This window comes from Siniperca chuatsi, linkage group LG24 (genome assembly GCF_020085105.1).
Source record: "Siniperca chuatsi isolate FFG_IHB_CAS linkage group LG24, ASM2008510v1, whole genome shotgun sequence".
Lineage (NCBI taxonomy): Eukaryota > Metazoa > Chordata > Actinopteri > Centrarchiformes > Sinipercidae > Siniperca > Siniperca chuatsi.
The window spans coordinates 2,811,823-2,835,455 of NC_058065.1; the positions used below are offsets into that span (position 1 = coordinate 2,811,823).

Genomic DNA, 23,633 nt, shown 5'->3' on the forward strand with positions numbered 1-23,633 from the left:
TGAAATAAAACACGTAGTATTTATTACAAACACAGAAATGAATATAAACAGAAAAAGAAAGTAGAAAGAAGAAACAAGTAGGTAGAAGAATAATTCCACATAAAAATGTAAATCCTTTAATTTGCCAAAGATTAAAGCAGCCTGTCAGAAGAATATTAAACTACTTGTATACTGACTGTATACCAATCATACCATGGCTGCAATGCCTACTCTTCACTGCGATGACAATGCGAATTAGTGTTTAAAATTTTCTATAATACTGAGCCAAATTGAAGAAAGCACAATAGAAAATGTCTGTTCTGCATATTATGAGCATAGCAGGATAAATCTGGGCAGCAGGGGAAAACAAACTATTCTTTAACCCAAATATTACCCATTTTTAAGCTGCCACAAAAAGAAGTAAACAAAGGCTTTAAAAGCAAAACTCAGTATCCAAGGGCCGAAGGCTGCGTGAAATTACAAAAACAGTTCTGAATAAAACATGAGAGAAGCAGCTCAGAAAGCAACTTAGAAATGCAGTAATTACATGAAATGAAATGAATGAGATAATGAAATAAAAATGGGAGAAATATGAGCAGAAAGGCACTGTGTGTGTTAAGTTCTTGCAGTAGCAGAAAGCACAGGGATCTGGTTCTTTGTGTTGGACTTGCTACCTCCCCAAACTATAAGCCACATGTACCAACTTGTAAACAGGTTATTGTAGCTTCAGGTTAATCGAGATTCAGCAACAAGCTGTAAACACAACACTGACATATTATAAACCTTATAAAGTCGTGCTATGGTTAACGTGTTAGCAAACAGCTGCCTACGACAACATCCAGCAGACACGAAGCAACATTAGCATTCATTTTGAGCTATTTGTGTCCACCTGATGAATGTAAGTCCAATATAGCACCAACTTCTGACAAAAATATCTGTCTCTTAAGCTGCTAGACGTTCAACTTTCTTCTCCAGCTAGTCTCTAACTGTGTGTGTCCGCTGTTTGGTGCTGAGCAGGTAGTGTACAGAGGGTAAAAACAAAACAATGAGCCGAATGATGCTATAAAGCGCCGTAGAGTTGCAGAGTTGGAGGGTTTGATACTACAAGCTACATCTTTCACATTACATTTAGTCGTTTGATCCATTGTTAATATAAACAATATTGAATAGTGTAATAGTAATAGTAATCGACTCGGTTTTTCAGAAAGTTTATGTTCAGTTTATGTCTCTGACTCCTTGTTTCTATTTGATAAATGTGTAAAGGTGATTTTCTTCGCAGATGACAATACTTATTTTTTCACAGAAAACTGAACAGAATTACTTCTACAGCATTGTGTCATTTAAGGGGTAAAACCATTAGTTGATTAATCAATTAGTCAACAGATGTACAAATTTATCAACAACAATTCTATCAAAGCGCTTAACTGTTTAACCGTTGTTTATGAAGCAAAACCACCAAACTTTCTCTGGTTTCAGCTTCTCAATGAGAGGATTTGTTGCTTTTTTCGGCTTCTTATCATTGTAAACTAAATATCTCTGGGTTTTGGACTGTTGGTGGAAATAAAAAAACAAGACATCTCTCACCTGGAATTTCTGATTATGTTTCATAGACAAAATCAATTAATGGAGAAAAATATTGACAGATTGATCAATAAAGAATCATTTGAAGGATTTGTGTTATTTCAGGTTGAGGTACTGCGGCAACACGTCATCCCAAAACTCCTCTGACTCGCCTGCTGCCTGACCTTTGACCCCTGACCTGAGTTTACTTCTAGATTTAGCAGACTTTTTCTTTTTGACAACCTCCTCCTCCTCTTCTTCCTCCTCCTCTTCTTCTTCTTCCTCTTCATCTTCACCCTCCTCCTCCTCTTCCTCATCTTTATCAACCTCTTCCTCCTCAGCCTCTTCATTGCTTTTTTGATCCTCCTCCTCCTCTTCTTCTTCCTCCGCTTCCACCACTTCTTCTTCACTCTCTTTTTCCTCTTCTGCCTCTTCCTCAGCACTCTCTTCCTCTGCTTCTTCTTCTTCTTCCGCCACTTCTTCACGCTCTTTTTCCTCTTCTGCCTCTTCCTCAGCACTCTCTTCCTCTGCTTCTTCTTCCTCCTCCTCCTCCTGCTCTTCATTTTCACTCTCCTCCCCCTCCTCCTCTTCCACCTCTTCTCCTTCTTCATCCTCTTCTTCACTTTCCTCCTCATTTTCACTCTCTTCTTCCTCACTACTCTCCTCCTCTTTCTCCTCCTCTTCCTCCTCAGCACTACTCTCTTTTTTCTCCTCTTCCTCTTCTCCTCCCTCTGTCTCACTCTCTACATCACTTTCTTCTCTCTCCTCCAAAGACTTTAAAGACTCACTTTCACCCTCCTCTTCTTCATCCTTGCTTTCCAAATCCCCCTCTTCTTCCTCACCTTCCTCCTCATTTTTAGACTCTCCTCCTTTGCTCTCTGTCTCGTGACTCGACCCTTCCTCGCTTTCCTCCTCCTCCTCCTCTTCCACCTCTCCTACATCACCTCCTTTGCTGTCTTTCTCTTCAGTCTCATCTTCACTTTCACTTCCTGCTGTCCCGCTTGCTTCCTCTTCCTCCTCCTTTTCCTCCTCTTCCTCAGCACTGCTCTCATCTTCCTCCTCATCCCTGCTTCCCTCCTCGCCTACATCAGTTTCCAACTCATCCTCTGGTTGAAGAGTGTTGCTGTCTTTGTCATCTTCTTCTTCTGTTACTTTCTCGATACTGTGACTGACATCCTCCTCCTCCTCTTCCTCGCTTACTTCTGCACTCGTTCTCATCCCTTCCTCATCTCCATCTTCCTCCTCCTGTTTGACCATCGCAGAGTCCTGCTCCTCACTCTCCTCCTCACCTTCATCCTGACTCGTTTCCTTCTCGTCCTGACTCATACTGACTTCAGGACTCTCTGGTGCAGGTATGATATTGATGCTGACTGCGGATTTTTTACTTAAATCGGCAGCGTAGGATTCTGATTCCTCGCTTCGTGATTTTGTCATGCTGTCTTTCAGGACACCGCGGCTGCTTTCGGATGGGGATGGCGACGGCGAGCTAAAACGGCTTCTGGACGCCACCTCATGCATTAACACCGATCCTGCTGCAAGAGAGGCAGCTCCAGCAAGCAGGCTGAGATTTGACGCCTCTTTTGATGTTTCTTTTGCAAGTTTGGACTCTTTTTTTGACTGAGCCTCTTTTTTGTTTTTCTCGTTCTTAGACTTTTTAGAAACATCTGTGTTCCCTTTAGGTTTTGAGTTTTTTTTCACCCCAGAGAGCAGTCGAGAGCTATCTAAGCTCTCTTCATCCAAGGCACTGCTCAGATGAAACCCAGGTGAGTCTGTGTCACTGCGTTTAGCTGGCGAGCTAACTCCTGCATGTTGACGTTGCATGGCTATTGGTTTGCTTTTAACACTGACAGGTTTAGGCTGCACTTGCTTAACTTTCGCCAGTACAGATTCAGAGCAGACACCTGAAACTGTCTTTCTGGTTTCAGGACTTTGTTTAGAGTCTGGTACCCGTTTTCTGCCAACCTCTATCAGCTGACTTTTTCCCTGAACTGGCCTGAGCTGCTGCTTAGACGATGCCTTCCTAATGTCCCCTACGCTCGGAGGTTTGTTTTTACTGGGTTTCCTCTGCAGCTCCTCCACGGCCATGATCAGATTCTCTTTGTTCTGGTTGGTTGTTTTCTGTCTCTGTGAGCTCTGAGAGGCCAGAGAGCGGGCGCTGTGGCCCCTCAGAAGCTCGGTGGGTAACGCCCGGCGAGGAGAGACAGTCTCGCTCTTCTGAGACGGGGAAGTCGAAGAGAAACTGCTCTGCTTCAAGAGCTTTCCCCCACTTTTTTGGTTCTCTTTCTGCCCTTTATTGGTCTTACCATGCTTACCCTTCCTCTATCCCCGGCACGAGAATGCAAAAAGAGGATGAAAAAGAGGCATGCATTAGAGAGGAAAAGAGACATGCATAAAAATCAAAAGAGACAGGAGACAGAAGAAAATCAGAAATGTATGACAGAATAATGGAAAATGTTCATCAAGTTTCACAGCTCTTCCCCAAACTCTTTTTGCTTCTGTTACTTTCATCAAAGTGGTATATGAGGTTGTTTCTGGCCTCTGGTGACCATTCAGTCTCTTCCCTTAAATATGTAAGAGAAGGTTGAGAAGGTTTCTTTATCAACAACAGGGAAATTTAGAGAAGCTGCTCCTTAAAGGCTGGATTTCAAAATTGGGTACTTAAAGACAGAGAGGGTTAAATGAAAAAATAGACTTTTTCTAGAAGTTTTTTTTTATTAATTCAGTGTATTACATTTGTTTTTTTACGTATTTTTTGAGATTAACGAGGGATGTGAGGAGGGGATTTACAATCTACTATCCATAAATGTTAAGAGATTTGAGTTTACTGCGTTTAGCAAAATGAGGTTGAAAGCGTAGAATTAGCTATTCTTATTCAACCTTTCTCCATTCAGTACCTTTGCATGCACACAAGAAACCAGGTTACTCAGAAAAATTGAGTTCTGCAGGTAATCAGACAACGTGTTCACATGCACTGTAATAACCTGATTACTGTAAATCCACAAAATTATTTTGGAAGCATGGCTTACTGATTTGAACTGTATTAGTGATACAAGGCACAGCTTCCTGCTTTTTTGTTTGTGTGTGCGTGTGCTGGTTCAGCAGTAGAAACCAACTAATTTAGACTTGTAGAGGCTACTTTTTGTCAGTTTTTTAGTTTTAGTGGATGGAATTGTTTTAAATACAAGGAGGCAACGGCACTCTGCTATCACAGTGATACTTTCTTTGTCCGAAGTCTTTATTAGGCACATGCTCATATGTAAAAACACGTCAGGCAGCAGGTTACTCCAAAAAGTCGGCTGTAACACGGTTACTGTACTTGAGTGCATTTAAAGACACTTAATGATGCTTAAGATCATATATTGTAAAAAAAAAATAAATAATAATAATAATAAAAAAAATTGTAATATTGTCTTGTTTTGTAGTTCTTATAATTTATATTTCCTCTTTTTTAAAGATTTTTTTGGCACTTTTATTAGGTAGTCTTCGGTGGAAATGTTAACCACTAGGCCACCAAGATGCCCCAATTCATATTTCTCTTGTAAATCAATTGATGGCTTATATATATATATATATATATATATAAAAACAAAACAACCTCAAATATCAACCTGATGAAGGTAAAACTAGCTGAGGAATAAAGCTTAGTGTACAGGAGAATTGTGCAACGTGTTTGCATTCTCAAAATTTGAAAGAATGAGAGGAGAATGACAGGAAAGCAAGGAATCAGTATGGGTGCTGTTAATCTGAAAAATGTTGGCTCTAACAAATGACAGAACGAGAGTGTGAGTTACCTTCTGAACTGGAGACAGAGTGAGTGTTTTATCACTGGGGTCCATCTTCATCACGTGTGTCTATGAGGAGGAATAAAAAAAGGAAAATGAGCAGCAAAATCCACAATGATCCACTTATCAGATTTAATTTAGGATGGATTCACTGATCTCTCACCATGTTGAGGAAGTCTGTGGTTTCTCCCAGGCCTTTAACGCTGTCGGTGTCGGTCAGGCTCTCCACAACGCTGTCTGTCTCGCCCCCTGTCTGCTCTGATGAGGTAGAAAACGGGACAGGACGTTAGTCCAGACTTTTCCTGATTCAGCCTGGTTTTCTGCAGCACTTCAGGCTCTTTCATTCTGATCCCAGGCTGTCAAATAAACCTTTTTATCCTTCAGAAATAAAGGAAACTTGCCCAAATTTAATCTGTTTTTGGCTTGTGGCTGTTGTTATATTCCCAAATGGAAAGGTGGCTTTAGATTTTTGTGTTTCATGCAGCCCGAGGATCTGAAAGCAGATGAAAGTCTTGAAATCTTTAAATCTCAACACAAAACCTGCCTCTTTAACCTGGCTTAAAAATATTTAAAGCCATTATTGGATTTTTACCTTTTATGGTTTTCTTTTTAAATGCTTTTATTATCTATTATCTATGTTATTACCATTTTTTGTTTAACTTTTATCATTTTAATTACCTTTTAATCTTTCATCTTTCTATTAAAATATATTTAATATTTAATTTAAATTATTCAACTGAGGCGTTATGTACTTCATGTCCACCCAGTTCCTTCAAAACGGCTGTCTGACTGCACTATACTGGTGTAAATGCTAAATTATCAGTGTAAGACAAAAAATATTTTGAGAGGGAAGCAGAGAAAGCAGAGGTAGAATGAAGCCAGGTCAGAGATCAATATGCTGGAAGACAACGTCCCTCTTTAAACAGAGCTACGACTTCTGATAATCGGGTCTGCTTAAACAGAAAGAAAGACGCTGTGAAATGTAATCCTTTATAAATTTAACTGGATTGTTGCTAGAAATTAAAATGTTTATACTCCTGGAGGAAACATGAGAGGGAGGATTGGGAGGAGGAGGTGGAGGTGAGGTAGGTACCCTGGTGGTTTGAGCCTGCGCTCCCGTGTTGGTGAGTGCCGTTGAGCACCTTTCTGTGGGTCAGCTCAGGTGGAGGCAGCCTGGGCGGGATGGTCTGGCTGGAGACAGGCAGCGGCGGGTGGAGGTAGCCGGGCATCATGGCGGGCAGCGTGCGGAACATGGCGCCGAACTGGTCCGGAGATCTCTCCTGTGGGGGAGCGTTTGATTAGCCAGGAGTCACGTGGTAGCGTTTAAGCTTACAGAGAGGAGCATGTGTGCATGTGGGGAATAAAATGGCAAAACACCGCTCTGTATCGAGGTTTGGAGGTCGGAATTGTTCTGTATTATTTTAAAGTTCAACATTTTAATTTTTTTTTCCAACCTTTTCTATAAAACTTGATTTTAAATTCTACCTAAGAACCCAAAGTTTCAAAAATACAAACATGCAAAAGGAGGAATTTTGAAATAAATGTATAAAATGCTGCACAAGACATACATTTTTTCAATCTGATGTAATTGTTAATAAAAAAATATGCCAGCGGTTTATAATAGTTCACTAAAAGTAAGAATAATTTAGTGTAAAAGTTCATTTTTGATGTTGAAAACAGTTTGACAAAATAAAAATCCTAACTCAATGACCACTTGCTAGCTTTTTGCAGAGATTTCAAATGCATTTCATCTTGACGTCTTCACTTTTCAACCCAATTGTGCCAAATTTTAACTAGACGTCTTCTGACCTGCAAATCAACAAACAAATCAGCACTTAATGAAAATGGTGTGAACGAGTAGGGACAGAATATTTAATACGAATGTAGACAAATATAAGGGGAAATTAGGGTTTAAGAGATTTACTAAGTAGCTCGCCTTTGGCCTTTTAAAGAAATAGTTGAACGTTATGGAAAAATCCCAAAATGTTGAACTATTCTGCTGAGACTGTGATCACATCAGTACATTTTTATGTTAAACTGCTGTATTAAATTTAATCGTCCGATACAGTGTAAGAAAGTGAGTTTATAGCTGTATTAAATGGGAGTCATGTACGCTATCAGCACTGTTTTGTGAATCATATCTTGTGATTGCTTTATCTGTGGATGAATCCCGCCTCCGTGCTCTCTACCCACCCTCTCCCTCCTGCGAACCCGAGCGGAGAGGCTCCTCTGCAGGGTGGAGGAGTCGGCCGCGTCCCCCAGCAGCTCCACGTACGGCTTCTCCAGGTAATCTTCTGTGACGTCGTCCTCCTCCAGAGTCACATCACCGCAGCTCTGATCCCTCGGCCGAGCCAACACCACCATGTGGCAGCCGCCGCACGTCGTCTGTACAAAGACACGGTCCACATTTTTTTAATCCATCATTTGAAAAATCTGACACCTATTATTAGAAATTACTGTATTACTCACAACATCAGCAGCCAAATCAATAATGTAATGATGTTAAAATTCAAGAATAAATAAATGAAAAAAAGATGAGTGTTGCTAGATAAAAATATATAATATATAAAAATGTAAAAATAAAAACAACAAAAAAACCAAAATATAAAATAATAACACATAAATATAAATTATTAGATTATTAGCATTATAAATATATAATGAATACATGATTTATATAAAGGTAAAAATATAGAATTTAATAAAATATTTAATATAAACATAAACAGAAATTGTAATATTAAAAACATTTTAAGCAACTACAATACATTTTAAAATACAATGAAAAATGATAAATGATAAAAATAATAAAACATTTCACATTTTTTTCCTTTTCATTTAAAAGAAATATTATGTACCTGTGAACCTTATTCCAATTATACTAGTGTTATCAATATTAGTTTTATTCCAACATCCAAACAAAAAACAACAAAAGTTGAAAGCAAAAACCTGCCCGTGTGAAACACCTACTGCCTGAACGTTGTACTTGAGGAAGCGCGGACACAGAGTTGGTTTAAACTGGTTGGTAAAGTTTTCTTCTCCCAGGCCCAGTTTCCCATGTCTGCCGTCTCCAAACGTGTACAGCAAACCGCCGTCTAAAAAACAAACACAACAGCAACACTTTAATTGTGTTTGTAGAGAGCTACTTTCATCAAACCAGTGAAAACTCTGGGACAGATGGTGGTGAAATAAAGGCAGTGTTTACCTGTGATGACGGCGGTGTGGTTTTCTCCGCAGGCCACCTGACAGACTCGTCCCTTTTTGAAGTGCTCGATGGGCCGCGGCAGCCGCGACTCGAAGGTGAACGTCCCGTGACCGAGCTGTCCGAACTGACCGAGACCGAATGTGTACACGTCATCCTCTGAAAGACCAGAAACAGATTAATAAAAGCCTTAATTAATAAAGGTAAAGACATGGTGCAATTCATTACTCTCAAGTCTGATCTTACCTCGCAGCCAGAGCCGTACATTTTATATTCTTTTTTAATATTTTAAGGTTATCTGTAATATTATCAAACACTTAGTTTCGGCCACACGTGCGCAGCCATACTTGTAGTTTATCAAAAGATATTTCACTCTACAGGTTCACGACCTGTTAGCGCCACCGTGTGTCCACCTCCGCAGGCCACCTGTATCACCGGCTCCTTGATGCTCTTCACCTGCTGAGGGACTCGGTGTCGGGGCAGCTGGTCGGTGCCCAGTCCCAGTTTACCGCTGTCACTCTCGCCAAACGTGTACAGAGCTCCGTCAACTGACACACAGAGGAAGACACTGCTTCACACAAACCAATAAAACGAAACGTGGACTTAAAACACATGCTTTTGCCTCTGTGTTTCCAAATTTAATAACATTTCAGTTTTAATTTCATTAAGCAAACATCTCTATAAACTCTGTACTCAATTCAACAACCAGAACCAGAAAAACAAAATCGCATACCTTCCAGAGCTTTCAGCCACACCTCGTGGCCTTCATCAGTGGATGTAATTTGGTTTATACATTTTTATTTGTTTGTATAATTGCGTTTTATAGTTCTTTTGGCTCTGGTTGTAAAACGATGTTTTTGTCAAAACTGCAAAGCTCTGATAAATAAATGCTTTATTCAGATCATTTTACAGACTTTCTTTAGGAACACAAAGAAACACAATTTGAATCTTTCATTTACTTAACTGGAATGAATAAGGAACTGGTTCATTTTAAGATCTAGACCCAGCTATACTTACACTACTCTCTACACCCATTAATCCTTTGCAGGGTCGCAGTAGTTCCCGACCTCGTCTGTGCTCACCTGTCACTAAGGCAGAGTGGTAGTATCCACAGGACACCCAGCTGATTGGTCGTCCCACGCTGACTTCCTGTGGCGAGGAGGCGTGGCTCTCCTTCCCCAAACCGATCTGACCCTCCGTGTTGTCGCCCCACATGAACAGTTTACCACTCTCTATGACGGGCAGGAAATAAACACACCATTTCCATTGCCTATTTTAGGAGCAGTGCTTAAATTTGTTAACCAAGGACTTAAAGTTGTAAAAAGCTGGAAAAGGTAAAACCATTTACTTTTGTAAACTCCTATTCACACTAGAATGTAATTATTTTATTGATTTCAGGAATTAACCTCAATATAATATATATCTGTGTTTTGTGCAGCGCATTTACGTGAGAAATTGTATTTTTACTCAAATTTACTGACAGATTCTACAGATTAAAACATTTTTAATTTAAAAAATATTGATTATATATAAATTTAAATATATATTTTTAAATGTTTAATTTAAATTTATAACTTATTGACAAAATCTAAAAACTAAAAAACATAAATATTTAAATAATATTTGAAATAAAAAATACATTTAAATAAAAATAAACATTTAAAATATGAATTTAAATAAAGTTTTACAATAACATCTTAAATTTACAAAATCTAAGACCTGAAAAAAACAATTAAAATATATAAATGTAAACAATAATTTTAAATAAGTTAAACATTTTCAAATATAAGTTAAAATACATTTTTGATTTTTTTAAATTTAAAATCTAATTTACTGACAAAATCTAAAAAATATATAAATGTATATAAGAATACAAAATACATTTTTACATTTTTAAATAAAAGTTTAAAAGAAATCGAACTTATTAACAAATCTAAAAACAAAAAAAATGAACATTAAAAAATATTAATTTTAATTATTTTTAAAAATTTAATTTTAGATTTAAAAATGTAATTTACTGACAAAATATAAAAACTAAATATTTAAAAAACACTTCATTTTAATAAAATGTTAAATTAAAATTTTACATTTAAAAATCTAATTTACTGACAAAAATTGCCATCAGAGCTCACCAGCCGCTGCGATGCTCAACTGAAAAGAGGAAGAAAAACAGCCGACACTTGTTAGTATCTGAATGTCACCTGTGAGAGCGGCAGAGGTGTTCGAACCAGCAGCGAGCATTTTGATTGGTCCACGTGAATCGAAGCTCTCGATCCTCCGGAAGGCCGTCCTCTCCTCACAGTCGCCGAGCCCCAGCTGACCCTCACTGTTCCCACCTGCGGCGAACACCTTTCCCCGAGCTGCAAGAAAACAAATGAGGAAACAACACTGACTTTTCAAATTCAAACGTGTTTAAAATTCACCTTAAACGTAGTCCATCGGACTCAGGCACTGACCTGTGCAGATGAGGGTGTGGTTTCTTCCACAGGCCACAAACTGAACTTTCTCAGATTTAAGAGCTGAAATTATACAAAAGAAGTTTTAATAAACAAATCTAGATTTATTGTTGCACAACCATGACTGCGTGAATACTTTCAGTTTTGAGCTGGTTTACTCTTGAACTTGGCTCAACAAAAAAAACAAAACAACCTAATTTAAGATTCAATTACTAGCTTTTTCCAGAGCTTTCAATCGTACCACTTTAGGACTTCTCATCCATGTTGGCTTACAGTTAAGAGTAACAACTAAGCAAACACCATCTGCGGATGAAGACCGTATGACGCAGCTGAAAGCCCTGGAAAAAAGCTTGTAAGTAACCTTGAGTTGGAATGAATTTGTTTTGTTATGTTTTTGTCAATTTGTATATTGAGAATGAACTTTAATGCTGAAGTTTAAAAACGTGATGCCCTTTTCTCAAATTGTCTCCTGACTACATTCATACTTACAATATATTTTACAAAATAAAACCAAATCCCCCCCCAAAAAAAGATCTAAAACAAACTAACACACAAATATCCGCTTGTGTAATGGCTGTAAAGAGTAATTTGTCTTGATATTCCTTAACTCTGTATTATCTTATATTAGCAGTAGTGCACAGAAATCTGATAAACAACCAACTGTCTCTCAGTCTGTCTCTGTGTCCTCTAGATTAGACCAGATTATGGACCCTCAGATTGGGATTATTTTGCTAACAAATCTCTGGGTTTCCCCCTCAGCAGGGCTCTTCTAATGTCAAATAAATAAATCAGTCTCTATTTGTTATCCAGGGCACTATATTTATTTGCTTTTGATTTAAAGTTTTTGAGGCCATTATTGTGGTAAAATTAAACCAGCGACTGTCCCTAAAACAGCTTCCTGTCCAGGCTGAAGGCGGCGTCTCCTCCTCTGAGGGACGCCCTCTTCGCTTCCCTTCGAGCAGGCTGAAGGCAGCTGTCGGTGGCAGCACTTACACACAATACTCTCTCTTTTTGGACTAAAATAGGGAACGGAGAGCTATTTAAAGACCGACCTTTGACACAAGTAGGCTTGTTCACGATCACTTTGGATCCCAGACCGAGCTGGCCCCAGTTGTTGCTGCCAAACATGAAGAGCTTCCCATTTTCTGCGGAGACAAAAACAGCAGCTCCTGAAAGCGTTGGTTTATTTTTAAGGTGCTTGAGCTGGAGGATTTGGTTTTAAGTGACACGCTTGTCACTTCAAGTATGTATTTTTGTCTTCGAAGTAGTTTAATGGTAAGATATGAAGATTTCCTGTTGAGGAAAAGCCAACTACTCTCATCCAGCATAAAACAGAATCAGTAAAACTCTAATATTGTTTTTTATATACAGTTTGATACCTTAAAAGTGTCTCTTACCTGTTATTAAGGCGGTATGCTCGTCCCCACAGGCTATTTTTAAGGGGACGTCATTTTTAAGCCAGAATTTACTGGGGACGTTGTCGGCAAATTTGCTCTTTCCAAAAGTGAAAACCGCTCCTGATTCTGACAGAAAGGAAAAGGAAACAAGCGCAGAAGCAAACAGCAAAGGAATTAATGACTGTTAATCAATTACAGCTTCTTAAAGATGATGATTGATGCTTTTCCTTCTTTCATTAAAGCTTTGGTGACTCACGACAGACATTCGCCATCATTTCTGACATTTAATAGATGAAATCCAACATCTTGGCTGGTTACATTTAAAGGTTAAAGCTGTACAACTACACCTTAGTGCGGTAGATAATATAAATAAAGATAAAGCTGCTTGTGTAGGATTAATACCACTCTATTCTTTTAGGTTATGTGGGTCATGGAGGGATTTTATTGATGATTATTTAGCTTTTTATTGGACTGGATTGTTGGTAGTATTTCACCTGAACTCCAGCGTCTTTACTCTCTAGGACCAGACTGAAAGGAAGTCTTATCCTTGAGATTTTATTGTTATGATTTACTGTCCTCCCATCTCATCGTGTCAAATAAACTAAAACCTAAATAATTAATCTTTTATTTACTTTTAAATTTTCATGATATCTGGAGAAGCGGAAGAAGTGTTAAGACCTTTTACTTGAGTAAAAGTAGCAATACTTTAATGTAGAAATACTCAAAAGTTAAGTAGAGTATAGTTAAGCAGAAGTATGACATTATTCTCAGCAAAATGGACTGAAAGTATCAGAAATAAAGGCACTCATAGGCAGCAAAATGTCCCCGTTCAGAGAGTTTTATATTATTGGATTATTATTAATCATGCATTAATGTCTAAGCAGCTCATTTTAACTTATGTAAAGTGCTGTTGGGTAGTTTAATCTATAACAATGCATCATATTGTATACGTTAATAATACATTTTGTTTGTAAAATCTTAATCTGCAAACTGAGAAGTAACTATAACTGTCAGATTAATGCAATGGAGTAAAAATACAACGGTTCCCTCTGAAATGTAGGATAGTTTAAGTGTAAACGAGCATAAAATGAAAATACTTGTAAGTACAAGCACCTCAAATTATAATTAAGTAATGTACTTAGAGTGTAAATTACAAAAACATAATACACCAACATGAGGTGAAAGAAAACATATTCATATTTAATTACAGAGCACGTTTCAAAACGAACTTTTTAAGTACTTCACAAATCAAGGAAAAGGGAAAATACAAATAGCAAGTAACGTAAAATACTAACAAAGTCATGAAGATTTAACAAATAGAATATTTAAATAGCTGACAGTTTAAAGCGGAGCATAAAAAGGGTTTATTTTACGTTAGCCAGCGAGCTAAAGCAGTAGCTAAAACGACCTCCCTGCACCGCTAATTAGCTGGATAATGATGGCTAACTAACATTTCAGATTTAAAATTCTTGGTTATAAAACCGCAGGAGTGTAAAATGGGGGAAATAACTGTCGTTATTTACCTGGTATCTCGTCCTCAGCCTCCCCTGCCATCTCTGCGGGACTTTAATCCGCTTTGCTCGGTGTCGTGGGCGTGTTGGTGCCCCTCTTGTTTTCGACTCTGACAACCCGGAAGTAAACAAAACTTCTCCTAGGCTACGACGCTGACCACGTGACCCTTAAAGGCACAGGACGTGTGTTTTGATGCTGGCGTCTCTCCGCTGAATGCTGCATCGTATTTATGTATGTGAATTTTAAATATGTGGATATTGCAGACGTTAAAAAAAAAATCACTGCTCATATTTTTTTCAGTATAAAGTAATAATAATAATAATAAAAACTTTATTTATACAGCACTTTTCAAAACAAAGTTACAAAGTGCTTTACATGTGAACCAGGATTAAAACGGGATGATAACTGTATTATTATTATTATTATTATTATTATTATTATTATTATTATTATTATTATTATTGTTTAGTACATATCCAACGTTTGAATAAAAACATTTTTGGTCTTATTCTGGTAACATTATTTTGGTTTCTTATAAATGTAGAGATCAACCAGCGACTGTCCCTGTCCAGGCTGAAGGAGGCGTCTCCTCCTCTGGGGGACTCCCTCAGGCTGAAGAGGAACAGAGTTTATGACATTTTTTGTTTCATGAGTCTTTGACACCAAAATTGCAAACCAGGATGAAGAAGATTCTGTCTTTCACAGAGGAAACATCACTGTAGTCTGAACCCAGCTGCGTGCACTTGAATTTTGAAACACACCAATTTCCCCCATTGTGCAGACGTCTGATGCTGAGGCATAAAAATAGAAATGAGAGAACAGATCGTACATGTTGAGAACTATAACCTAACCAGAAGGACAATTGCAAGGGTTTTAGTTTGTTTTGGGGATTTCTACTCAGCAGAGAATGTACAGTGGATCCCCCAGTGATCGCTGGTGAAGCGGCCACACTCCAGCTTCTCCAGCCCTATCAAGGCCATGCTGTCGGGCTCCAGCTGTGGGACCCCATCTTTGGCAGCCCGGCGCAGGTAGAGCCGGTCGAAGCGGCAGCGACACTTGAACTGAACATCCTTGTTGGTGTTGGCGTGGGTGTCCCATGTGTAGCGGCAGTGCTCTGGCTCTCCCAGGTGCTCCCACACATCGTAGACGCAGCCAGGAAGGCCCACATTGGCCACCTATGGAATGGCAGTTGTGAACAAACAGGTGAGCTATGGATTAGTTCATGAACAATGTTTTTACATTATATTGTTTATGGCTTTATTAGACAGCTGCGTGGGAAAAGGGATGAGGGAGAGAGGGATGAGGAATGACATGAACAAAGGTCTCTGGCCGGACGGGACGGCAACTTTGCAGTTATTCGTTGGCAGCTTAACCCCCAGGCCACCAATGTGCCCTGATCTGTTTTTTTAATCTTAATACTGCTGGAAACATGTTATCTCCCATTCATGGTGGAGTCATTGATTGAGCTGATCATTTAAAGTTGCCCTGTGGAGTTTCTTGTAAATCAAAGTTATGTTTACTTGCAGGGTTTCTCACCAAAAGCAGTATTCTTTAGAATATTATAATAGACAAATAGAAAAGGTTTTGTGTTTTTTTTCTATTTATTATTGCGGTTTTGCACAATAAATGTTCTTAAAATACTTCTGTACTATGTGACGTATGTCCTAGTAATACAGTTAAGAGTGCAGTAGTAGCTGCCATGCAGTTGCCATACCAGTGTTTTACCCCTTCAGAAGCATTTGTATTGAAATTTTAAGAAAAGCGAATAAACCGTGATGCATACCGTTACAGTCTGTGCTTCAAATTATACCGTGATAGACCTAAATGAAAAAGCCCTGACACAGAAAACATCCTGCTGGAGATCTGAATGGAAAAAGGCAAACCTCAGCATCCCTCAGGTTGGTGTCTCCTCCAAACAGGACGGTGACATCATCAGGCGCCTCTGTCATCCTCTTCATCACCAGTCGCAGCTGTCTCTTCCGCTCTTTTGCTTGGGGCTTGCAGCTCTCAAAGTGGGACGTCATCAAACAAAGCTTCTGGCCTTTGAACAGCACCTGATTTTGAAGGAGAGACATTTTTACATCATCGCACCAGGTAAAGGAGAAATGCTTTTTTTTTGGATAACACCTTCTCACGACTGTGCACCAACCTGAGCGACAAGCAGGTTCCTCATCATCTGAGTGGTTGGATAGGGGACAATCTCACTGTCCAGCAGCGTGATTCGAGACTTTTTCAGCATCATCCCGATGAAGTAACCCTCCTTACCACCTGGTCAGCGTGAGTGAACAGAGGGAAGGTTCAAAATGGTACAAGTGAATATGTATACTGTTTGTTGTGTATGTACTGGCTATTGCATTAGACAGTATACTATACTCTGTGTTTTGGGTCCTGCAGAAGAAAGAGAAAACTTGAAACAGCAGAATAACGAGCATCTTCTCCTACGCTGCAGACAGACTCTTAACAACCAATCGCGACTTGTGAAGCAGAAGCAGAGAGTTGTTTTCAAACTAAACGGATGAAAAGCTGATTGACGCGGCCAACAGCAAGTTTAACGAGCTACCTGGAGATGAGTACTTAAAATGATTGATCGGGACACGAACAACTTCATCGTGCACAGGTGTAGTGGCTTTGTGAGAAAATGGCTACCCAATTTCCCAATCCCCAATTGTTCTGCTCGTGCTTCCATACCTTTACTGAAGTATTAACAGTAAATTAGGAGCAGAGTACACGCTGTACATGATAACGTTGGTTGTAACATGAGAAACATGCAGCTGTGGAGAGGCTGAACACTGAAGCATGTTCTGATTGACAACAGGACTAATAGAGAAGAAAGAAACATCCTATGTGTACATTTTGAGTGATCATTTGCACCAGGAGACACCAGGTGACGTGTAATCGGCGCCTGAAGGCTGGACGGACCCCAGAAAAGGTTAAAGCCAGCCCTCTTCAGTCACCTCCATCACTTTCTCGCATGTACCTTCAATGAACGTGTAGTTGGCCGCCAGACGTTTCTTCACGAAGCGGATGTATGGTTGGATGAGCTCCTGAAGAAGCACCACGTCAGGAGAGTGTCTATGTGGACATAAATTGAAGACGGAGACAGAACTTTTCAAACTACTGTGTCCAGGGTCAAGAATGAACCTTCAGATCGCCATGATTTCAGTCTGTTCAAAAAACATCAACAGAAACATTTCTTTCTAGAGATTCAAAGTTTTACTGGAACTCATTTCTATATTGTAAATCATTTTCAGCTGGTTAAACTTAAAAAACGAACGTTTTACTTTATTTGATCCCCCAGTGGTTTATGATCCCTGTGTTGTTTTTAGTTGTTTTTTTTCTGTAAAGAACTTTGTAACCTTGTTAAGAAAAGTGCTATATAAATAAAGTTTATTATTATTATTATTATATATCTCAGCAGTACATTGGCTCAACTCATTTCAAGTCCAAAGACTTCAAGTCAAGTCGTGTTCATAAGTGGTCTGCAAATAAAAACGAGATGTGTGGAGTTGAATTAACTTGAAATTAATAAAACGTATATATTCACGTTAAGTTATTAACAAAAGATTAGTTGATTCCACTAAATTCCTCTATGATTTTTACATTATAATTTTATTATGTCGGTCTATTCTGTACACGTGACATCTATTTCCTGTCTCCCCTGTTGCTCTTCCTGAGGTTTCTCCCATTTCTTTCCCAGTTCAGAGGGTTTTATGGGGAGTTTTTCCTCGTCCGAATCGAGGAAGTCGTAAACTGCACAGCTTGTAAAGCCACCAAGAGGCAAATTTGTGATATTGAGCTACATAATTAAAATTGACTTGACTTGTGTAACAAAGAAATAGTCATAACGTGGGGAAGTGAAACTGAAACTATCCGCAAGGCTACTTAGATGAAGCAAGAGAGAAAAGCTTGAGAGAAATGTTTTCTATAATCTGTGTGAAGCAACCCTTTAAAACACAGACACAGCACCAGGTGATAACAGTGCAGAACGGGCTTACGACAGTAAGTAAGAGCAGAGTCCTCTACATCTCTCTGGTTGTTCCTCTCCGTCAAGCCCATCCACGTTCCAGGAGATCAGCGACAGTTTGTTGTTTTCTTCTTCTGATGGATTTTCTTTGGTTCCTGCTGTGTCACCACTGCAGACACTGGCAGCAGGATTGTCCTGAGCCTCATTAGTGCTGTCGAAATTTAACAGTAAATAATACAGAATTGATTATTGTGTCGGCAATGTGTAAACAGCAGCATTAGTGGATTACGTTGCATTGGCTCAGACGGTGGAATTACCTGCTTCCTGGAGTATTTTCCTCACCCTCCTTTCTGTTGGTTGTGGAGCTGGTGGTCGTTTTTTCTGGTGACTCTCCTACGGCACAGACTTGCTCCATGTCAGTCTCGAGCTTTCTGAAAGGCGAGTGGTAGCAAAGATACAGCTCATCTAAAGATTAAACCTGTGTGCTACAGCAGCACCACAGTCATGGTGACTCATATGAAGGTGGAGAGCTTAAGTTTCTGTTTTCCAGATACACATCACATGATCTGGATAACTGACCTTGTAGATCCAGTTTCATTAGTTCTGTTTCAGCCTGCATATTTCCAAAATACTTTAGTTCTGCACCAACTCAACAAAGACAATAAGTAGCCTATTAACAATCACAATGTTTTCAGTTTCAATAACCACATTTGCCTTTGTCACTCGATCATATTCTTACATTTATCAAGTTTATTTTTGTTTGTTTTTTTAAATATTAACTAATATATGATGTTACTTTCCCTTTGGATCACAAGCCAAACAGGATTCATCCTCTGGGGACCCGGATTTTAATGGTGGACCAAAGTGGTGGACATTGCCATCCCTGGAGCCACAACGTTTTGCTAGCATGGCTAAAAGCTAGAGAAGTACCGGATAACTTGAGAGCAGATTCTGATTTCCTCCAGCTGTCACATTTTTGTGACACATGTCAGGCATTGCGTATAGTGTAGGCTAACTGATGCATTTTAGGGATATAAGCATTTAATCCAGCAGTGATTTCAGTTTGGCAAAGGATTCATCATAACATTTCTTGGTTGAGTCAGTTAAATACAACACTTTTTATAATACAGTTATCTATCTCATCATCTCCATCCAGTCAAATTAAACTAATCTAGCCATATGACTCACTCATCAGAGGGTATAGCTCAGTCGTAGAGCATTTGACTGCAGACTGTGGATCCTGATTGTCTGTTGGAGTCTTGATTTCCCTCCACATAGATATTACCCAAAGTAGTATAAAGTTATAATTTGTTATCATCTTATTGGTATCATTTAAAAAAAATCTCATATCTCTGTTAATACTGACTCTTAATTAATCTTAATCAGGTTCACTACTTTTAAAGTTACAACAGTAGAAAGTAGTATTTAATGAAAGGTTATTTAGAGAAAACAAGCAGCGTTTTAATATTTTATCAGAATCTTATTATTATTATTATAAGCGGAACCTTTGAGCTACGCTGTTGTTTGACGTCGGTGTTGGAATCCTTCGTGTCAACAGGAACCGGCGGAGGAGCAGCGTCTCTTGTTGCAAACGTTGGTCGTTTTAAAGTGTTAATTCTCTTGTTTTAATATTTTAAAATGTCTCCGGATGTGTTATAAGCTGTTGTAGCAGAACAATGACTGAGCTACATGTAATTATGTTAGACAAAGTCCACAACGGCAGAAGAACAAACAGTTAGCCTCTTCCCTTGTCTGCTTGTTTTACCTTCAATTAGCTGGCAAAACTGGCAATTTGTAACTGAAAGGGGGCATTTTTGCAATAAATATCGGGTATTGTGTTAGCGAGATGGTCGCCGAGTTGAAGAATAGCTCATACAAATGCAATCGCGGTTTAAAATCGTAAGCTATCACATAACTATATTTGCTTATAAGTAAGGAAACGTTATAATTCAGATATTTGTAAATGGAGTTTGGTGTGAGTGTTTTCAGCTTCTTTTGTTTTTAAATAGCTCCGTTAAAAAACTGTCGGGTTTTGAATGCAGAAGACATATCAGCCTCTACTGTGTCTTTTCACAGTTTGCCTCCGCTCACCACAGTGTATTCTGTGAATGACAGGGCAGTACAATTTTAAAAACTAGGCATTTTGCAATACGTATTGCTTATTGTACTGGGGAAGATGGTCGCCGAATTAAAGAGTAGCTCCTAACGACATAGACAAGGTTCAAAATAAAACGGTACTTAACTCGGAAGAATGTGTGCTGAGGGAACTTTAAATTCAGAGTTTTGTGAATGGAGTTTGGTGTGACGTTCTTTGCTTACAGGCGAGAACGGAGCGTGTCAGGACTACATCCTCTCCTGATACCCTCCAACCGCTGGCATCCCCGTTCAGCTTTGTATGGCTGTATATTGTAGTCATAAAGTTACTGATTTGGTATTTTTGCGATTTCCAAATTGGCATGAGTCAACGTCTGAAGCGCGTACTGCGTTTCAAATGGCGACTGACGAGAAATACCTCGTTTTATTCCCCGAAAACAGCCCCATTACAGGTCAGAAGAGAGGAGCCGGTAACCCGCAGGAGCTGCCACTGCGGTCTCCCTCCTGCAAGGTGGTGATTATGCGGCTGGGACGGCGTCTGTAACGCGGCTTTAACAGATCTCAATCCAGGCTTTGTGTGCGCATTCCTTGGAGGTGAGTGATTTTAAGAAAACGGGAAAATTACACCGTGTTTTTTGGGTGTGGGCGTTCATTGGCAAACACTTCCAGGACACATCTCAAAACACTCAGGAGCTTTTACCTGTTTTTACCAACGCGTGCCAAATGGGTGAAAATACCAGCACTTTTGAGGTTTACTTTAAAAGACAGCAAAGTGTTCTTACTGGGAAAGAAAATGCTTGGGCTACACCTTGGATGTCCCAGAAGTGATTCCTAATATAACATACAGTTGTATACATAACCAGGAGTCAGTATAAAATGGGTAATTTAAGTTTAGCATTCGTTTTAAAATTGAAATGCAGTACATATACATCCATATTGCACTAAATATTAAAGCTATTACTGTCATCTTTGTTTAAAAATGTATATATACAGATGAAAATACATAAATATTCAGATTTTGGGCCTCTGTGCACTTCCTGCAACATATAAACACAGGAGTTTCCTGGATAATATAGAGTTCCTATAGGCTGATGTTATGGCCGGATGACTAAATACTACAATACCCATGAGCCTCGGCTGCTGTTGCTATGGGGAAGAAGCTAATCAGATGTGTGAATTCGAGCTGTGACATTTTATTGATTTAAGCTAAATGTTTTATCAGGTTTCTGCAAAGTGAAGCTCTGTGATTGGATGTTTCTTACTGAAATGCACCTTGGGAGTCGTAGTTCAGATTTTATGTTCACAGTTGTAGCATTCCCGGCTGAACAGATGAATTTTACTCTCAGGAACTGATGTTTATAAAGAACTTAATTTCCAAAAACACCGTAAGAGCTGAATAAAACAAACAAACAATCATTAGACATCTGCCTGCAAATTGTATGCAAATATTCATAAATATAAAAACGAATACACATTTGCAATTAATTGGCTTACATCATAAATAATGTGTAAATAAATCACATTTTAGCAAACTGGCTAATGTAATAACCTATATGAATTGTTTTAATTACAACAATCTCCTTTTAGAGTGCGATGTTAACGACTTTACATGAAACACCCGAGTTAACAATTAATTAATTTTGGTAAAACTCTCAATTTAGAGAGAAAAACGTAAATTAATCATATAAAATTACCAAATGTAAATGTAAACAATCTATCTGCAGTGCAAATCAAGAGAAACACTGACGAGGCAATAACAACATTAGCTAAAGAATGATATAGCTAAAACAAACACTTCAAAGTTTACCATAAAACTAAAACGGTACTTTGCGCCCTTCAGCCAGGAGCTAAGATGTAGAAAGAAACCTTTTAAAACAAACATTTGTACAGTGAATACCCAAAGGTTTATCCTTTCTCTCGTAATGTTAAATCAGAATGGCGCTTTACGTAATAAAAGTGCGACAATCTACACTGCTGCACTTCCTGTTCCAGACTTCAAAATAAAAGCATGTGAGGTAAAAAAAAAAAAAAAAAAAAAATGTAAACACTTACTAAAACAAATAAAAATACAATGTCCACATTAAGTGTGCAGCGAGAATTATTAGTCAACCCCAAAACAAACAAAGTAACATTTGGCACAAGTTCAATAATAAAGTATTTTCTTGTGAAAGCCTTTCTCAGGAGTTAAGTGATTGGGGATTTAAAGGTCATTTACAACAGTCTTGTACCTTTTGACTTTTTATCAAAGAACCAGATATTTTCTGACACAGTTATTCATCTTTTGGACTGATGATTCAACGGGAGAGTTTCATGTCTATCCACTTGAACGTCTCCTTCCTGTCTAGTCTGCTTGGTGCCTTGTTTCTGGGCCATGATGGAGGCCAGTGGAGCCCCGACTGAGGTGCTCCTGCAGCTTCCCTGGCTTCCTGTGAGCATCGGCGGCTGCCAGCTGCTTGCCAAGAGCTGGTTTGGGGAAACGGCGTACCACGTCCTGCTGACAGACACGCACTGCGTGTGGGAGGAGAGGATGGACTCGGCAGCCATCCAGAAGAGAGCGCAGGTGCACGCAACACTGAGTGGATGATTAATTCATCGATTTAAGCAAAAGAATAATGAAAGGATGAATTGCTCGTTTGCTTTTGTTAATTAAATCCTTTTTTCCCCCTTCCTCCCAGGAGCTGAACAGACGTTTGCGAGCCCCGGTCAAAGCTTTCTTCTCCCACCTGTGTGAGGTGGTTCAGCCCTGTCTGTCAGGAAGCGACGGGCGACCCGACGGCGAGGCCCAGATTTCCCTGACGCGACAGGAGGACGGCAACATGAGCTTGAAGCTGAAGAGTGAGCTGGCAGGGCTGCCCTTCTACTGGGAGTTTCACTGCACCCCCGCCCCGGTCACTGTGGTACGGTCCACTTTTCAGATGGGAACTTTTTATTAGACGAGTGGACGAGGCTATTGTGGGGTTTGAACCGGTGATATTTTTGGTTTTGGTGTGGTTTTGTCACCCTGCCACCCAGTTACAGCATCTGTTTATGTATCCAAATTCATGTGATTGGCCACGCCCACCAAATGTGATCATTTTCATCCTGGGAATTGATTGACAAAAAGTTTCACAACTTCATTAATTTGGGTTTCTTGTGACGTTTCAGTGGATTTTCTACTCTGTAAAACCCCAAATTCTGTGAGAAACACTGAAAATCTGTCATTTTTAACACAGATATTAAAAGATTAAAAGAAAATATTGATTATCAGCTGAAAATATTGCTGATTTGGAGCCTCTGTACAGAAATATTGGTGTTGATAATAACGTAACGCAACGCAAGATGCTTTTTGGGAACATACTTCAATTATTACATTTAATAAATGGTAAAACAATCACGTACATTTTAATTTATGAGCTAAAGAATTTGATGAGATAAATTTAAGTTATTTTTAAGTGACAAAGTGATAAAACAACAAAAAACATCCAACACGTTTTGATGCTCTTTGAAGAAAATCTAACTCTGATAAACGTCTTTATACTGCTGTCCATGTATTTATTTAAACCGTAAAATGACTTGTGGTTTGAAGTGAAGTTGGGACGTATTTTCAAGTTAAAAAGTGGCTTTAAAAAACCCCAAAAAGCCAAAACTACAACATTAAAAAAAAAAAAAGTCATACAGGAAGTGAAATCAGTAAAAGTGCATTTTAAG

At 38.9% G+C, this 23,633-nt stretch overlaps 3 protein-coding genes across 5 annotated transcripts in view; 1 reads left to right on the forward strand and 2 right to left on the reverse strand.

Moving 5' to 3' along the window:
* On the reverse strand, positions 1–14,033 carry rpgrb (retinitis pigmentosa GTPase regulator b). The gene is made up of 14 exons (XM_044187216.1): positions 13,900–14,033; positions 12,377–12,502; positions 12,032–12,124; positions 10,980–11,042; positions 10,725–10,883; positions 9,606–9,755; positions 8,913–9,071; positions 8,527–8,682; positions 8,292–8,416; positions 7,515–7,706; positions 6,415–6,601; positions 5,485–5,579; positions 5,331–5,390; positions 1–3,858 (listed from the first exon to the last, which is right to left on the reverse strand). The coding sequence occupies exons 1-14, from the start codon at positions 13,928–13,930 to the stop codon at positions 1,657–1,659; spliced, it is 3,798 nt and encodes a 1,265-aa protein (XP_044043151.1). The 5' UTR covers positions 13,931–14,033; the 3' UTR covers positions 1–1,656.
* LOC122871826 (tyrosyl-DNA phosphodiesterase 2-like) lies at positions 13,056–19,142 on the reverse strand. The gene is made up of 6 exons (XM_044187245.1): positions 18,170–19,142; positions 17,884–18,063; positions 16,866–16,960; positions 16,038–16,156; positions 15,772–15,942; positions 13,056–15,063 (listed from the first exon to the last, which is right to left on the reverse strand). Exons 1-6 carry the CDS (start codon positions 18,265–18,267, stop codon positions 14,782–14,784), a joined length of 945 nt encoding a protein of 314 aa, XP_044043180.1. The 5' UTR covers positions 18,268–19,142; the 3' UTR covers positions 13,056–14,781.
* nhej1 (nonhomologous end-joining factor 1) overlaps positions 16,991–23,633 on the forward strand; it is a 23,840-nt gene continuing 17,197 nt past the window's right edge. The window contains exons 1-4 of one of the 3 annotated variants that reach the window (XM_044187243.1): positions 16,991–17,887; positions 20,388–20,540; positions 22,292–22,506; positions 22,622–22,843. In XM_044187243.1, coding sequence (XP_044043178.1) covers positions 22,318–22,506; positions 22,622–22,843 — 411 coding nt within the window. In that variant the 5' untranslated portion in view covers positions 16,991–17,887; positions 20,388–20,540; positions 22,292–22,317. Of the gene's footprint in view, positions 17,888–19,303; positions 19,446–20,387; positions 20,541–22,291; positions 22,507–22,621; positions 22,844–23,633 lie in introns of those variants that run through there. The other 2 variants (XM_044187244.1, XM_044187242.1) reach the window with 2 other exon arrangements.

Bases quoted from the DNA above. Each gene is read 5' to 3' on its own strand.
- rpgrb (XM_044187216.1), bottom strand. From the start codon at position 13,930: ATGGCAGGGGAGGCTGAGGACGAGATACCAG. The intron at 12,503-13,899 runs GTAAATAACGAC...CCTTTCTGTCAG, and splicing joins GGCTGAGGACGAGATACCAG to AATCAGGAGCGGTTTTCACT. The intron at 5,391-5,484 runs GTGAGAGATCAG...TCCTCCTCATAG, and splicing joins CCACAGACTTCCTCAACATG to ACACACGTGATGAAGATGGA.
- LOC122871826 (XM_044187245.1), bottom strand. From the start codon at position 18,267: ATGGAGCAAGTCTGTGCCGTAGGAGAGTCACCAGAAAAAACGACCACC. The intron at 18,064-18,169 runs GTAATTCCACCG...AAATTTCGACAG, and splicing joins GAAAATACTCCAGGAAGCAG to CACTAATGAGGCTCAGGACA. The intron at 15,943-16,037 runs GTTGGTGCACAG...CTTCAAAATCAG, and splicing joins GGAACCTGCTTGTCGCTCAG to GTGCTGTTCAAAGGCCAGAA.